Here is a 17754-nt window from a genome sequence, read left to right on the forward strand (position 1 = left end):
GTGGCCCAAGATCTGATCAAGACTTTAAAAGATTGTAAACTCTAAAAAGATTATAGTCTCTCTCTAGATATAATTCCTAATACTCACCAGCCAGCATAAAATATACACATATGCTGAACTTCAAAGAGCTTCTTTTCTAGATTGTTCTGATGACAAAAATTCTAGGTAAGTCCAAAGCAGAACCTTCCTCAAATTTGGAGCATCCCTGTCTGGCTGGGGCCCTAAATCTAGGCCAAATCTGCCTGTTGGGTTGCCCAGCCAATCTCCTTGGCATCACATGGGAATAGATTGTACCCAAGTGAAATAAAACGGGTTAGAGGTAGAGGGAGGGGTTAAGAGGTGTGACCTTAGACTTTGCCCATTGAATTACAAGCCCAGAGAGACTGGGAGCCATAGGAAACTCTAGGTAGAGCCCAGAAATTGGCACTTTGACCAGAGGTCCATGTGCAGGAAAGGCAGGACTGGGCTTCTGGGTCTGCTTCCTTCTTTGGGTCTCTCCAGATCAGAGACCTTCTCTAGAAGGTCTTTGTTCTTTCCGGCCCTGTTCAAGACTTGCCCTGTTTTGTCTTAGGATAACAGGAGGCTGAGTTTATGGTAGGCTAAATCACGTGCTTGTTTTCCTCCTAGGTGACCAAGTGGTCACAGTTGGACTGAATGACTATGAAGATTTCTTCCGGGTTCCGATCCCTGCTCCTTCTCAGAAACCTTTGCTCATGAGCAGGACTTCCCCAAAGACAGTGCGCACATTTTCAGAGAACACGGAGCCTCGTCTGAGGGCATCTTTTTCCAGGCGGAGACAGAACAGCCATGGCCTGAGCCCTTCAGGTCATGCCTAGCGTCAGCCTGGCAAAGTGGGAAAAGTCCCTTAGCTTGAAGTCAAAGGTCAAGCCACTTCTTCTCTTCAAAGTCTCTGTTTCCTCAATCAGAAAATTGAAACCTACCGAATAGCAACTCTGTGGGTTAAAGGAGATAAGATACAAGAATGTACTTAGAAATGTGGAAGCCCCATACACATGTGGAGACATTGTTTTCTATAAGCTGACATGCTCTCTGCTCAGTAGTTGACCAGGGCTTATTGCATGGAGGCCAAGTTTAACAGGGTGGCTCTCCCTGGCTCCTGAACTCTCAAATTGAACGGTCCTGAGAAAGTAGGCAAACTGTCCAACATCTGCCTTGACATTTGCTAGTGATCACTCACCAATACCCTTCTCTCTTTGCCTGGGTCACTCCTACATCCCATAAACGCCACTTTTCCCACGGTCTTCCTGATTCCCCTCCTATGTGCTCCTATGGTAAGCTGGGCTTTGCCAGTCCGCCAACATTCGCTCTTACTACATTGTTCTATAATTTTGTCTTCCACTATTTTAAAATATTATGAATTATTTAATACATAAAGTTTCAAAGAATAATACAGGGAGACCTTGGTCCACCACAAACAAAGCTTTATCAGCATAGTTGACGCTCCTGGATTTTCTTTTCCATTTGCATCCTCCTCTTTCCCCATCCTGAATTTAATGCTCACCTTCCCAGGCATGTTTTTACACTTTTAGTGCTTATGAGTAATTGCCGCTTTATTTTTCTATCTCCCCCACTGTTATGGAATGAATGTTTGTGTCCCCTCAAATTCACATGTTGAAGCCCTAACAACACCCAGGGTGGTTGCATTTCCAGACGGGACCCCTAAGGAAGTTATTAAGCTAAGTAAGGTGATAAGAGGGGGGCCCTGATTCAACAGAATGAATGTTCTTAGAAGAAGAGACACCAGAGAGCTCACTTATTCTCTCTGTCTCAACCCTTGCACATGTGCAAAAAGGCCATGTAAGGACAGGTGAGAAGGCAGCCATTTACAAGCCAGGGAAAAAAGGCTGACCCAGCTGGACCTTAATCTGGGATTTCCAAGCTTCAGAACTGTGAGAAAATCAATTTTTGTTGTATAAGCCAATCGGCTTGTGGTATTTTGTTACTGACTAATACACCCATCATGCTTGATGTGAACTTGGTGAGGTCAGGGAGCATGGGTGTTCACCTCTGTATTTGTAGAGTCCCGCGCTGTGCCTGCCACAGGAGAGCTCATCAAATACTTGTTGAATGAAGTCACTGCAGAAGCAAACAGGTGTCCTAGGGCCCATTCCCTGAGAGCAGGGTGTTCTCTGCTGTGCCATGATGCAGGTCCTGTTCAAGCTGCTGCCGAGACCAGGATCTGCAGTCAGCTCCCAACAAAGGAAATTGAGAAGAAAGAGAAAGGCGCTCCCAGGAAAGAGGTGGAGAAAGTGGTGGCATCTTAGGAAAAAGTTGAAGTCATTTCATCAATCAATCAATCAATCAAATGTGTACTAAGCACCTACTTAGTAGGCATCCAGTGTTGAACAGCCTCCATTTCCGTAAGGCAATCAAAACAGAAGCAAGGCCAGGGGGTCCAGAGATGCTCCAGAAATGAGCAAGCACAATGCATTTGCCTCTTTTATGGGCATGTCCTTGGTTCAGACACGTGGGAGGATCCATGGCTCTTCAATTGTAGAATATGAAACCGAGAGCACACCTTTCCTTATAAAACAAAGCGTGACATGCTCTCTGGATGTGATGGTGCCCGCTCTCATAAACCCTTGAGCATCGATAAGGGACTTCACTTCTCAAGTCGCTGCTCTGACTTTTAAGGTTCTCCAGGGTGAGGAGGCAGCAGTCTCAAGGAGCTGGCTTCTAGTCCCTTGCTAGGCATGCAACACACACTCTTAACAGGGTGGATGAGTCAGAACCTTCACTTCTCAAGTCCCTGCTCTGACTTTTAAGGTTCTCCAATCTCAAGGAGCTGGCTTCTAGTCCCTTGCTAGGCATGCAACACACGCTCTTAACAGGATGGATGAGACAGAACCTTCTGTGATAGAGGATATCACCCATTATTGAACTATGCCAAACTACATTTTTTTAAAAATCTGTTTTTAAAATCACAGCACTAATTGGGGGCAATGAAAAGACTACCATAAAAGTACATGGCACAATCTTGTTTTAAAGAAGCACAAAGCCTATTCTAGAATAGAAAGTAGTTCACATGCCATTGCTGTACATGCCAATTTGGGCGTTGCTGAAGTTAAGAGCTGTGGGAGTTCAGAGGAGGGAGCACAGGGAAGGTAGGTCTGCCTGGGCCTACAAGATGGGATGGGATTTGAAAAGTCTTACTGGGTTCCTCTCACACTGGCCCTCTCACAGAGAGTGGATTCACAGCCACTAATTGCACGCTAACAGACAGAGGGGGAGCTCACAGTCAGTGTTGAGAAGTATTAGGACATCCCCATTGTCCACCTCAGAGACCAGCTCAGAAATGAAAACTAAACACTCCCAGGCCAAAGTGCGCAATGTCCACGCAACCAGAGTTGGAGGGGTTGGGAAGGACAGTAAGAGAAGGAAAAGGGTCTGGGTTGGGCACCACCACTTGGCATCCTGCTGAGACTGCTGAGATTAGAATCGGGAGCAGCCCTTTATCCCCCTGACCACATGGTGCATCTACCACAAAGCCCTCCAGTCTTGCCCCGGATACTGTGGACACTCTTGACATGGAACCTTCTATAAGGGCCTATACCAGCTGGAGAACCGAGAAAATCCTTGAGGATAATGAGGAATATTCAGAGAAGAAAGCCTGGAGCTTACATGGTCCAATTCCACTACTTTTTAGATGGGTATCCAAGAACCAGAGAGAGAAAGTGACTTGCCCAGGGTCACATAGTCAGTTATAGCAGAGGCAAGGCTGAAACACGGGTCTTCTGCCTCTAAGATCATTTTTTCTTAGAAGCACCTGGCACATGAAAAAGGGCTTCAGGAGGAAGATTCTGGAATAGTTCCAAACTGAAGTTGCTCTGCTCCTCTTGACCAACACCCTGCCCAGATATAACCCATGAAAGTCCTTCCCACCTAGTTCAAGAGATTGCTGATATTCCTAAAAGCCCGTGGGCTAGAGGGGAGGTTCAGTGAGGCCTCTCGTGTCCCTGTCAGGGAATTTGGAATAACAGAGAGTGGTTAAGCAGTGGTCAGGATGCCACGAGAAAGTCCTGCACTTCATACTCTCAGATGCCAAAGTTTAGATATCTCCTAGGTCCATGGTCGGCAAACTGCGGCTCGCAAGCCACATGCGGCTCTTTGGCCCCTTGAGTGTGGCTCTTCCACAAAATACCACGACCTGGGTGAGTCTATTTTGAAGTAGTGGCGTTAGAAGAAGTTTAAGTTTAAAAAATTTGGCTCTCAAAAGAAATTTCAATCTTTGTACTGTTGCTATTTGGCTCTGTTGACTAATGAGTTTGCCGACCACTGTCCTAGGTGGTCCAATCTCTTCACTTTACACTTGAGAAAACTGAGGCCCAGAGAAGAGAGGCGATTTATCCAAGGTCATGTAGGGAGCTGGTAAAGAGCTAAGCTCACTGCACTACATCCCAACTGGATGTTTTTCATAACTCTGGGGATAGGAAAAGCTACCTACTTGTCCATCTCTCTTCCAGCCCTATGCAATCTTGGATTTTCTTCCCGTGTTTTAAGCATAGCCTCATGTCAAGCTTGGTCTTCATCCTAACTGTAGACAACAGGGGTGTAATTTAACCTTAACTTTTTCTATACCTTAAACTCCCTGGGGACAGGAATCACCTTGTATTAGTCATGGCTGAAGCAAGCAAGATCCTTTTTTTAAAAATATATATTTTTTTTTATTGATTTTTTACAGAGAGGAAGGGAGAGGGATAGAGAGTTAGAAACATCGATGAGAGAGAGAAACATCGATCAGCTGCCTCCCACACACTCCCCACTGGGTATGTACCCGCAACCAAGGTACATGCCCTTGACCGGAACCGAACCTGGGACCCTTGAGTCCGCAGGCCGACGCTCTATCCACTGAGCCAAACCAGCTAGGGCACAAGCAAGATCCTTCTAGGTATTTTAACCAAAAGGAATTTGACAGAGGGAGCTAGTTATACAGGTGATGGGTGATGGAAGAACTAAGAAGTCAAACAAGGGCTGGTAGGGTCACCCAGAGATTAGTACCAGCAGGAAGTTGGTACTAATCGTCCCTAGAACGAGAGGGACACAGGAAGAAGGTGGTTTTACCAGAGACCAGAAACTAGGGCAGGATCTGGAGCCAAGGTGAGGGTTACCCATCAGATACTGGCTGGGGATACCAATGGAAGCAGAGAGAGGAAAGAAACAGCCTAGTGATGGGAAAATATATACCATGCAAACAGTACCCGAAAAGGAAAGCCTGTGCTAATGTCAAACAAAGATAGATTTTTAAGACAAAAATTACTTTTTTTGAGAGATAAAGGAGGACATTTTGTAAGGATAAAAGGGTCAATACATCACGAAGACATGATAAGTAAGCATATATGCACCTACACAACAGAGCCCAAGAAAATATCCAAAGCAAACACTGACAGCATTGAAGAAAGAAATAAGAAATACACACAATTTAACAACCATCGTGAAAGACTCCAATACCCTTTAAATAACGGATACAACTAGATAATAATCAACAAGGAAATAGAAGACTTGAACAACACTGTGAAGAAACTGGACCTAACAAATATACACCTATAGAATACTTCACCCAACATTAGCAGAATGAACATTCTTCTCAGGTGTACATAGAACATTCTCCAGGATAGACCATATGTTAGGACATAAAAAATCTCAACACATTTTTAAAAATTGGGATCATACAAAGTACATTCTTTGACCACAATCAATAAAAGGAGGAAATTTGAAGAATTCACAACACACTCACTCCTAAATAATCAATGGGTCAAAGAAGACTCACAAGGGAAATTAGAAAATACTTTGAGATGAATGAAGATGAAAACACAACATATCAAAACCTATGAGATGTAGCTAAAGCAGTGCTTAGAGAGAAATTTAGAGCTATAAATGCCTATATTAATGAAAAAAAAAGAAAGGTCTCAAAAAAGAACCCAATCTTTCAACCTAAGAAATCAGAAAAAGCAAACTAAACCTAAATCAAGCATAAGGGAGGAAATAATAAAGACTAGAATGGCAATAGATGAACTAGAGAATTTTGGAAAGAAGGAGAAAATCAATAAAACCAAAAGTTGGTAAGGGAAAAGATCAGCAAAATTGACAAACCTTCAACTAGACTTACCCTGATACCAAAATCACACAAACGCATCGCAAGAACATAAAACTACATTTGGGCATATCCCTTTTCTTCTACTATCCATCATCTGTCAGAGCCTCTCTTTGGTCAAACCTACCCAGAAGCCAGAGGGCAAAGCAGTTTGGGAAATGTAGTTCCCTGTGACACTGAGCAGGGCAAGGAAAGGATGGAGACACAGCTCTCACACCTTCACTGGGCTCAGATTCCCCTGCGCGTGGTATTCGGTCTATATTTGTTGAATCAATAAATGGCCCTATTCCCCTGCCCTGGGCTGGGCCCTTCTTTGATCTGAAGGACTGCATAGGGGGCTTTTTGAATGTAAATGACTCGGTGATTCACGATCCTATGACCAGCACGTGGGCTGGCACTCTGTCACATCTCACAACCCCTGGGTCCCTGAAAGTGCCTGTGAGGCTGGACTAGAGGGAGGAGCAGGTGTGGGAGGGGCAAGGAAGAGGGTGGCTCTTCTCACAACTTAAAAGGGGCTCATACCACTTCCTCCCCAGACAGGGGAGCGCAAGCCGGGGCCCAGCCTTCCTGTGTGGTTTCAGCTGCCCTGAGCGTATCATGGACTTGGGTGAGTGGGGGCCTCCGTGTGGGAGAGAACTATAAATGACTCCGTGGAATGGGGGTGGAGGATGGGGGTGGAAGGTGGAAAACTCTACCGAAGACGTCCTGGTCTGCTCTGGTGGAAGGCAGAATGCCAGGCACGAGGGGTGCGCCCTTCAGACCTAGGGGAGAGGGTAACCATTGGTACCAGGACAGACAAAGGGGTCAAGGTCGTGTCTTTCCAGAACAGTGGGACGGTAGAAGGTGGTGGGGCTGGGGTTGGCGCTGATCTGGAACAGCACCTGTTCTGGCTTCAGGGTGGGGTGATGGGAGAGGCTCTTCAGACCTGTTTCACCAGGGAGAGATCCTCAGGGAGCTCCGGACCCTTCCCTTCCCCTCCGACTCCCACCCTACTCCCCTGCTGAATAGAGATTAGGCTCTCCCTTCTCTTGAGGTTAGGAGGAGGTGCAAATTCAAGGTGACTGCATGGTGCAAATGGTACTATGCATGCAAATGCAAGCTGGTTGTTTCTCCCTGCCGCACATCCCACCAGCCTTGCTCGCGCCTCCTGCATGTGAAAGGCTGGGTGAGCAACATAAAGTGGAACGGCGAGGGCCATTCAGCCCGGAGAAGTCATAGCGGGGGCCTCCAGCACAGTCCCCTGCCTTACTTAGTCACTGTTTCTACAAATGACGCTTCCCTCTAAAGAGCCCATCCTCCCCTCTAACCCCGCTCTTCACTGGAGAGAGTACAAGGGAAGCCCTGAGTGGCTGGGAGGGGTTCGGAGGGGTCCGTCCAGCTTCGGGTACCCCGTTTATAAATCTCAGCTGTGGAGTCAGGCCCTGCGGAGGTTACGAAGGCCAGGTTCCTGGATGGCTCGTTCTCACCAGCGAGCAAGTGCCACGGTGGCCTCAAAGCCACAAGCGGTTGGCTTTGAAAAGTGAAGGTTCCCTGCTGTCCTCACAACCTTCGCTGCCACCACTGCCTTTTGTCTTCGTCTCTGCCTTTCCTACCCGCCTACCCGCCCAGAAAGCTGGGTGGACCCAGCAAACCGCTGTTACAGGGATAGAGTGGCCACCCCGTGCACGGACTGGACTTCTGGAAGGCAGGGTCTGATTCTTGCATCTCTGAATCTGTACTTTGAGGTGGGGGGGGGGGGCGGTAAGCAGAAAAATGTTTATGGAATGAATGGATGAATGAATGAATGAATGAATGGTGTCAAGAATTCTGAGCTGTTTTCAGTGTTTTCAAAATCTCTTCCACCTCCTCTCCTCCCAGCAGCCCACCCTCTAATCCCACTCCCCAGCCATCGGCCCCCACTGACCACAGGCACTGGATGCAGCCTTCATCTACCACAGACCCTGCTCCTGATTCTCTGCTTGACCTCTGTGAAGGGGACCGAGCAGTGGCCCAGTGGCGGGATGGGAAATGCTGAGAAACCGGCTCCCCAGGGTGGACGACGGCCCTGATTTGTAGTGCTTGCCAATGGCCATGGTGTAAATTCTCCCACCATCGCTGCTTTCAGGCTTCCAGCCAATATCAAACCATGAAATGACTGAACGCAGAATCGGAGAGAGAGATGACTGCACAGGCGGATGAGCCTATGAAAGTCAGCTCCAGCACACCACAGAGGGCCCTCCTCCAGGCCTCGGTTTGGGGGTGCCAGACTCACAGGCTAGATGTGGGAAGGGAAGGCAACTTCTGGCCCAAGAGAAAGGGATGCTCTTGTTGCTTTGCTCAGTTAGAGAGAGCCCGCAATACTGACAGCACAGCCACTGAGCAGCCTTTGGTCAGAACAGCCTTTAGACGGTTGGTGGGGCAGGTCTGTTTTTCTCTCTTCATCTGCCCAGCAGAGAGCAAGGGGTGGGTGAGGGAGCTGAGTTTCTGTTACACAAAGTGAAAATGCCAAATCCGGGCTGAGCTGGTCTTTTTCACAATTTGAATGAACAGCCCTCCCCACCTTCAAGAAATGTGGCCTAAGCTCTCAGAATTCTCCAAAACAGAGAAAAAAAATAAATCTGCCAGAGACCTCTCTTACTGCTTGGTCCGATATGGCAGCAGAGGGGGATGGCTGAAGGAATTCAGGACCCATCCCTCCTGGCCTTCTGGGAGCTTGGCTGGGGAGGAGGAGGACACGGCAGCCTAGAGGCGCTCTGGGAAAATCTCTCCTCTTTGTTTGAGATTTCTCGGTTCCTTTCAGTCAACTCTCATTGATTGAGGAATCCAGGCATGACCAGTCCGCTGGGAGAAAGACACATATGTCACTACGCCAATGCAATAGAATGAGACACGGTGCTGATGGGGTGATGGGTAAGGTGCTTATAATGCTCAAAGAAAGAAATAGCGAACATGAGTCAGGGGAGCATTTAAGTTGGGTTTTGAAGGGTGTGTAGGAGTTAGTAAACCAGTGAAGGAGCAAGAGGCCCAGGATGGGACAGTGATAGGAGACTCAATTGCCATTAGAAACCAACAAGATAAATGTGGGAATGGCCATAAGATGGGATAAGGGGAGGGGAGCAGAGCGAACCAGAGGGTGCAAGCCCCACTTAAAGGCAGACAAACCTAATTTTTTTGTAAGCTTCATGCAGCCAAGCCAGGTATCCTGGGGGCTCAGCCTGCAGGCTCCTAGATGGTCAGCTCTGGCCGTGCCAGGGAGGAAGGGAGGGAGGGAAGCAGGAGGGACGGGCAGGGCTGATCCTTAAGATTTTGTATGGCCTTCCTAAGAAGATTGGGCTTTCTCCTGAAATTGATGGGGAGCCAGTGAAGATTTTTCTTTTTCAATTAGTCGAGTTACAGGATAAGATTTGTGTTTCCGAAGTTCTGTGACAGCCAGGGGGCAGCAGAGCCTTAGGTCAGGGCAGAGGTGGGGGCTAGCTCTGAGATGATGGGGGGTAGGGGGTGACCAGTGGGATGTGGGGGTGTAAGGATTCCCTTCATGCTCCATGGAGGTCCCTGTACACAGCATGGCCCCAAAAGCCACCCCAAACTTTTCATCAGAAATATAGAGTTACGCAGTAGTAAGAGTTCCGTTCAAATCTCTTAGCAGCTGTGTGACCGTAGGCAAGTGGCTTAACCTCTCTGGGCCTCTATTTTCTGAAATATAGAATAACAGGGATAACCCACAGGATGTTATGAGAGAGAGATACATAACGACAAGGAGAGGCACAGAAGAGCGGTTAGGAGTGCCGTTTCTGGGGTCAGACAGGTTCAAAGCCCATGTCTACTGCTCGCCAGTTATGACTCGGGGGAAGTTACTCCTCTCACCGTGCCTCGGTTTCCCAGGGCCTACCTCACAGGCCTTTTGTGAGGATGAAATGCTCATCCATGGAAACAGGTTGGTGTATACTGAGAGCTCAATAAACATGAATGCCAGCACTGGATAAAGCAGTTGATAACATAGTGACTGTAGATTCAACCAGCTGTCAGCCATCCCTGACTAGAGTCCCCAGCCCCTCCCCTCCCCCCCCCCCCCGCTTCCCTGCTTCTTCCCTCCCCCTCTCTTGCCCAAGAAAGAGAAACGTTGTGTTGGCAGGTGAGGAATTACAAAGAAAACGTTTGAGGTGGCTTTTAGAACCAGCTGATGGGCAGCCATGATTCCCTGAGTGGCCTGAAGGTCCTGGAAAATATGGGGATGGACGTGGAGGGTTTGGAGGAGCAGCCAGCCAGCAATCCCCTCCTCCCAGACAAGAAGGGAGTTTCTCTTGCTGGGGGCTCAGGTTGGAGTGCTAGGGAATTTTCTTTTCATCATGATCATTACTGGAAACTTAAGAACTCAGAACATATCCACCACATAAGTAAACCATTCCTCAACCCCTAAGATTTCCAACGTTACTGGCCTCACCCCAAGCTGCTGCCCAACGCCAGTTGCTTTATGACTTTGTAACAGACAGACGTGATCTGACTCATGGCCGCCAACCAGGCCCCCTTCTGCCACACACCAGAGTTCCCCTAAGTTCCCATTGGGTTACCTTATTTGAAAATGGCCCATTCTGATCCTACAAGATCCCTGCTCATTTGTCATCTCCAACACACCTGGGATGAGAAATCACCTGCACACACACACACACACACACACACACACACACGCCCCCAGCTCCCACCCCTACCCTAGACAGTGGAAAAAGAAATGGGACAGGGCCCAGGCGAAGGGGCTAACAAGTAAAATAGAAACATGGGTTTTGCTCCTCATATTTCACCGGTTGACTTATCAAAACTTTGAGGTTTCTCGGTTCTCACTGACAGTCAGAGCGGGCTTTCTCTGGAGTAACCGAAAGACACGCGTTTAGAGAAACCTCGAGCGCTTCACATCGAGATGAGTCAGTGGAGGATGGGCGGTGCATTCGTTGGACCCTGAAGAGAGTGTGGTTAGGGCAGAGGCACGGACAGCGGCTCAGGGGTTCCCGGGGTAGTTCAGCCAGAAAGGGGAATGAGAGAGAGGAACTGTGATGGTGTACAAGGACCCATTTTCTCCCCGGGCCGCAAACACTCCAGCACAAGCTGGGGACAATGGGACGGCGGGTGCCTGTCCCAAGAAATGGAAGGCACAACGAGGAGGGCAGGTCCAGGTAGACAGCAGAGGGCCTGACTGCCATGCTAGCTACGCCGCAGGGACTTCCTCCCTGGGGTTGGGTAGAGAAGTCCTAAGGATTTAGAAGGAGGGGTCAGGAGGGGGGTACAGCCGAATAATGATTTAGGAACATGTCTGGCAGTAACGTGCCTTGCTTGAGGTGAGAGAAACAGCTACCTATTCATGTGGCTTGATGCCAGTCCTTCGCCCAGGGTCCCCCAAGCCGGAGTTGGACTCTCCAATTCCAAAATCCCTGCCTTGGGCAGTCCCTCTGGAAAACATTCCCTGCGATCTGTGTGTCATGCCACAGGATTTCCAGCAGGTGGTGCTGTGGCCAAGGACTCGGATTCCCTGGGAATTGCTCCTGCCTCTTGGGAAGCCCCAGCCCCTGCTCCCCTGCAGGTCCCCTAAGGAGCAGCTGAGCACGCAAGGCAGTCTCCCAGAAGGTGTTTAAAGCAGGGTCCCCCCCTCTTCCCGGTCCCTGCTGAGAGTAGAGGGGCGACGGGCCTGTAAGCCCTGGCTTGGCACCCACGGATGTTTCCTGCAGGCCAGACCTGAGGGGCAAGTCCTGGGGAGGGGGCCACAGAGGTGAAGAAGGCCCAGTTCCTTTCTCGGGGTGCTCCCAGGCTGTGGGGTGGGATGAGACTTCTGTAGAAACCACCCTGCGGCCTGTCCTGCTCGGCCCTCGGAGGAAACGAGTTCCAGGTCCAGCACTCAGCTCAGCCACGGAGCAGAGGGGAGCAGCCAGGTGCCTGTCCTCACATCGGGCCTGTGCTCCCCTGGGCTCTCAGGACTGTTCAGGCCCAAGGAGAGCCTCCTGGATTCCAGGGTGACCCCAGGCTCCGACCCCTGCTCTGGGCAAGGTCTCTCCCCACAGCTGACCTCCTGTTCCCCTTCTACCCAGAGCCCCCGGCTCTGAGTTAGAAACAACTTAAGGAAGAGGAGGCGTGTACACACCTCGGTCAAGCAAAAACTAGTACTCCCTCAGGGACTGGTCCCCATCCTGCCACACGCCCCCAGGACAGTGTCCCCTCGGGCCAGCTGGAGCTTCCTCCCTGGAAGGGCACCCCAGGCATTCGTTCTTCTACTGACTCATCAGCTCCCAACTCCCGGGCACCTCCTCGGTTCTGGGCCTGCGCTGGGGAACAGGGAAGAGGTCCCTGCCCCAAAGACAGGCTGAGGGGTGGGCCAGGTGACTGGGTGGATGTCAGCTGAAAGAAGGGGTGCGGGGAGCCCCATGAAACACTCTCATCCATTCCTGAGCGGCCAGTACGTGTAGGGGACACACACACACACCCCTCTACCACCAGCCCTCAGGGCCTTCCTTGCTTCCTGGGAGCAGGAAGGAGGAGGCCATTCTGACCCGAGAGTCCAGATCAGTTGAAGCTCAACCTTGAGGGTTGGTCCGGGCCAGGGTGGAGTCGGAGAGGCCCTGAAAAGCCAAGAAAGGGGAGACGGCCCCGCATTCTCGTCTGCTCCTTTCGGGGACCTCGCCGCGGAGGAGGGAGAGGAGGTGAGGGCAGCGAGTCCGGGCAACCGGCCAGGATGCTCCGAGGCACAATCTGGTTCTGATGTTGTGTTTCGGCAAAGGCAGCGCCCGGAGCTTGTGATGAAAGCTCCATCAGCATCTCTATCTCGCGGTTTCCTTTAACAACAGAGAGCCGGCCCTGCCCAGCACTGACGCTCTCTCCTTGCCTCCTGCAGGGAAGCCCATGAAGAGCGTGCTGGCCGTGGCGCTCCTTGTCATTTTCCAGGTGAGGTCTCTTCCCTCCTCCACACCCCTGTCCCCCAGCACACCCCTCCCACGTCCAGGGTTCTGGTGGAGCAGCTGGGCATTGGCTGGAAGGAAACAGACCCAGACACGACCCCGCCCGCCATGCATTGGGCTGACGGTCGCCCCTCTCCATCTGCTGAGCGACCCTAGCGAGTCTTGACTCCATTTCAATGAGAACCTGAGGGAAAGAAGGGACCGCCCCCTTCCCCACCCACTTCCGATGTCCCCATCCAACAGCCAAGCAAGCTGAGCTCCTAGAGAGAGGGGAGCTTTCTGCCAGGTGAATGAGTTTTGCACATATGTGCGCACACCCGTGCATGTGCAGCTTCATATGTTTCCGTGAGCTGAGCAAAGAGCCTTTGGTGTGGGGGCCTGGTTACTATCCTCTCACCCCAAGCTGCCTCCCGCCCCAACCTCCATCCAGAGGCTCCCCTAGAAGCCCAGTTCCCTTTTGTGAAATAGAGACGCATCTGCCCTCCACCGGAGGGGGGCGAGCGAGGGGCCCAGGACCCCGGGAGCCGGAGCGGGTGGAGGGGCGCACACAGTTTCTGGGGGCCTGAACGCAGCAGGAGGTAGGTAGGGCCTTTGGTTTACAAGGCTTTGCTTCTCAATCCCAGACGTGGAGGCGGAACAACGGCCCCCATCCATCGATCCAGAGTTAGAAGCGACTGGAACTCATGGGGTCCACTCTCCCCGCTCTGTTGGGGTGAGGGCTGCCTTAGAGGGGGAGGGGGCAGCTGAGAGCAGAGCTGGAGAGGCACTGCTTCAGAACTGGCTCCGCCCCAGGTCTGGAGGCCAGAGGGGCGGCTTTCCAGACGCTGGGCCCTGTTCCCAAAACCCCAGCCCAGAGGCCCCTGGAGCTTGGGCTGCAGCCCACAGCCTGGCCCCCTTCCCCAGCCCCACTCCCGCCCCTCCCGCTCCCCCGCCTCCAGGACTCCGGAGGGGCTGTATTACCACACTGCAGGCTGGAAGGGGGGGGAGGGGGAGGGACAGCTGGGACTCATTCTTCTCTTTACTCGGGTGGATGGAGGTGGCTCGGATGGGGCAGGAAGTGGTGGGGCTGTGGGCTGCACAGGCCTCAAGCTTGGTGGCTCATGGGGGAGGTGGGTAGGAAAGGGGGAAAGCGAAGGCAGGGGTTGTGGGGAGCACACTTCATAGAGGCTGCGTGGACGGCCCTCCAGGAAGACCCAGAACCCCCATGTCCAGGGGCCCCAGACCTAAGGCCTCGGGCCTCACTGTGGATGGCCCGCTAAGACGTCCAGGCTGCAGTCATGCCCGGACGAGGGAAAAGAAGTTGCCACTGATTTTTCTTTTCGAGATGACAACACCCAAAGAAGAGGCCCCTGGCATTCTTGTTCCCTTCCAGACTCCAGACTGGAAGTGAGAAAGACAGAGACAGGACACAGGGAAGCCGGGAGACCAGCCTCCACCTCTGGCCTCGGAACCTGGAGGCCCTGAGCGAGCCACATGGCTTCTCCCAGAGCCTGCCTCCCTGTCCTCATCTTCAAAGTCCCTCCAGCTCCCCAGCTGTATGGAGATCCATCGTGGTGAGCTGCCCAGAGCCCTGTTCCCAGAGGAGGGACCGCCAGCCTCCAGCCCAGCTCCCACGCTGCCCGGGCTCAGCCGTCACTGTGACGCTGTGCACAGAGGCCTGAGCAGCCGCCGAGCCCTCCTTCATTGCTAAGCTCCTTCAGGCCGCCCAAACCTTCACCCTGCTCTGCAGACAGGCTTTCAAAAGCCCTGAGCAGAGCCCTGCTGGTCGGGATCTGCCTGGAGACTGCGAGGAAGAGAGAGGCAGAGAGGCGGGAGGAGGCGCTGGGAGACAGAGCTGTGCTTCCTTCAGAGGCTCCAAGGGGACCGATCACAGCTGAGGAGGCGGTGGCCCTGCCGCGGAGCTTAGTGCACTGGGCACGCGTTGCCTGAGCCCTGCTGTGTCCCCTGCACTGTGTCCCGGGCCCCAGGGGTCCAAAAAAGTCTCCAAGCCGCTCGCCATCCATGATCACGGCCGCCTGTCCCATACCAGGGCGAGCCAGTCTCTTCACAGAGCCTTTGCCTTCCTCTCTCCTCACTCCAGGCTCCGCTCAGCCTTCATGTCCAGGTGGATTTTCCCTCCAAAGCGGAGGTGTTGTGTAGGCTTCCTTCTGGAAAGCTCTTTCCGCCAGGTTCTGAAGGAGGCGCAAGAAGAAAGACACGGGCTCCCATAAAATAACACCTCCGTGGAGACCATTGGGTGCCTACCCTGGGAGAGGTACCTCACAACAGCCACGTGAAGGAGATGGGGTTCGTCTCCATTTCACAGAGGACAAAACTCAGGCTCAGAGAGATGGAGTGTGTTTAACCATCTCACGGCTCATTTGACCTCAAAGCCCAGACTATTCCAGTCCACTGTCAGCACATCGTTGGTTTCAAACAAAGAACCACCTGGAAAGTTCAGGGAAACAGAGTCCTGGGCCCTGCGCCCTGAGATTCTGGTGCAGGAGGGGTCAGGTGGGGTCCAAGAACGTGCACGTGACAATGATGGTGATGATGCTGATGATAGCGAGAGCCACTTAGCGAAGTGGCTCAGCGAGATTGTGAGCCACTTAGCTAAGCTGGATCGTGTTCCCCTGTTTCCCTTCCCCACAGGTGTGCCTGTGCCAAGATGAGGTCACGGACGATTACATCGGAGAGAACACGACGGTGGACTACACCCTGTTCGAGTCCGTGTGCGACAAGAAGGAAGTGCGGGACTTTAAGGCCTGGTTCCTCCCAGCCATGTACTCCGTCATCTGCTTCGTGGGTCTGCTGGGCAACGCGCTGGTCGTGCTGACCTACATCTATTTCAAGAGGCTCAAGACCATGACCGACACCTACCTGCTCAACCTGGCCATGGCGGACATCCTCTTCCTCCTGACCCTCCCCTTCTGGGCGTACAGCGCAGCCAAGTCCTGGGTCTTTGGCGTCCACGTCTGCAAGCTCATCTTTGGCATCTACAAGATCAGCTTCTTCAGCGGCATGCTCCTGCTCCTCTGCATCAGCATTGACCGTTACGTGGCCATCGTGCAGGCCGTGTCGGCCCACCGGCACCGGGCCCGCGTCCTTCTCATCAGCAAGCTCTCCTGTGTGGGCATCTGGGTTCTGGCCACGGTGCTCTCCATCCCGGAGATGCTGTACAGCAACGTCCTGAGGAGCAGCAGCGAGCAAGCCTTTCGGTGCTCTCTCGTCACCGAGCAGGTGGAGGCCTTGATCGCCATCCAGGTGGCCCAGATGGTGGTGGGCTTTCTGATCCCCCTGGTGGCCATGAGCTTCTGCTACCTGGTCATCATCCGCACGCTGCTCCAGGCGCGCAACTTCGAACGCAACAAGGCCATCAAGGTGATCATCGCCGTGGTGGTGGTCTTCATCGCGTTCCAGCTGCCCTACAACGGCGTGGTCCTGGCCAAGACCGTGGTCAACGCCAATGCCACCACCACCTGTGAGCTCAGCAAGCAGCTCAACATCGCCTACGACATCACCTACAGCCTGGCCAGCGTGCGCTGCTGCGTCAACCCGTTCCTGTACGCCTTCATCGGCGTCAAGTTCCGCCACGACCTCTTCAAGCTCTTCAAGGACCTGGGCTGCCTCAGCCAGGAGCGGCTGCGGCAGTGGTCTTCCTGCCGGCACACCCGCCGCTCCTCCATGAGTGTGGAGGCCGAGACCACCACCACCTTCTCCCCGTAGAGGCCTGTCTGCCTGGACTGGAGGGACCTCTCCCAGGGCCCCCCGGGTCGGGGACGGGGAGCAGGTGACATGACTCAGGACCCACACGCTGCTGAGGGAAAGGGTTTCTGGCTCTTCAAGCTTATCTCAGGGCGAAAACCCATGCCACCGAAGACAGGCGATCACCAGAAGACAGAGGCCCAACCCTAGCTACCTCAACCAAGTTGGCAGGGACGTGGCTGCTGAGCTACCAGCCCCGGCCGCACTCCAGCACCAAAGCGGTGATCCCCCAAACCAAAAACCAAAAGTGAAAGTGGAGGAAGTTCACACCTCCTGGAGCCCAGGGATGGGCGCTGGGGAGAGCTAGGGCCGGGGAGCCCTCCGAATGAACCTGCCCGGGCTCAGGCAAGGTCTTCCAGAAAACAAGACGGTGTCTCCAAGGCCGGAGGCGATGGGGAAACTTCTTGGCTGGGCAAGGAAAGGGAGACGCCAGCGAACCCTCTGCATCCCTCCCTCCCTCTCTCTTTTTCCACTGTCATCCGAGCCAGCAAGAAATGGCAGCCTCCCAGCCTCCCGAAAAGCACACTTGCCTCTCGCCTGCTGCCTCTCCTGGGGCGGCCGCCTGCCCAGGCTCTCCGCGGGGAGAGGGGTGGCGGTTCCTGCAGGCCAAGCCCGCTGCCTCCGGCCGGCCAAAGCCATGTTCCCAGCCCGCTGCCTCCGGCCGGCCCAAGCCATGTTCCCAGCCCCGGCTCTGGGGCGGGGATGACGCGTGGCCAGACCTTCTCGTGTGTCTCAGCTCTGCCAGGAGGGAGGACAGGGCCAAGAGCAAGGCGAGGGGCCGGGGTGTGGGGGACAGTGCTGGCTGCCAGGAGGCCGACGTGCTGCTGCTTTGTTCTTTGTCACAGGGACAAAGCACTGTCATCCTGTTCTGCTTTCAATTCACGGAGAGAGCACATTCTACTCAAATAAACATTTTCCCTTGAGGGAACAAAGCTTTAAAAGAAAGGGGGGAAATTTTTCTTTTTTTGGGTAAATGGCAAATGA

At 52.8% G+C, this 17754-nt stretch overlaps 1 protein-coding gene across 1 annotated transcript; it reads left to right on the forward strand.

Annotated features, from left to right (window-relative positions):
- Nucleotides 1-6667: 6667 nt before the first annotated feature.
- Nucleotides 6668-17547, forward strand: CCR7 (C-C motif chemokine receptor 7). Its single transcript, XM_079796757.1, has 3 exons — nt 6668-6719; nt 12963-13012; nt 15658-17547. The coding sequence occupies exons 1-3, from the start codon at nt 6710-6712 to the stop codon at nt 16729-16731; spliced, it is 1134 nt and encodes a 377-aa protein (XP_079652883.1). The 5' UTR covers nt 6668-6709; the 3' UTR covers nt 16732-17547.
- The last annotated feature ends 207 nt before the right edge of the window (nt 17548-17754 follow it).

This window comes from Cnephaeus nilssonii (genome assembly GCF_951640355.1).
Source record: "Cnephaeus nilssonii genome assembly, chromosome: 19".
Lineage (NCBI taxonomy): Eukaryota > Metazoa > Chordata > Mammalia > Chiroptera > Vespertilionidae > Cnephaeus > Cnephaeus nilssonii.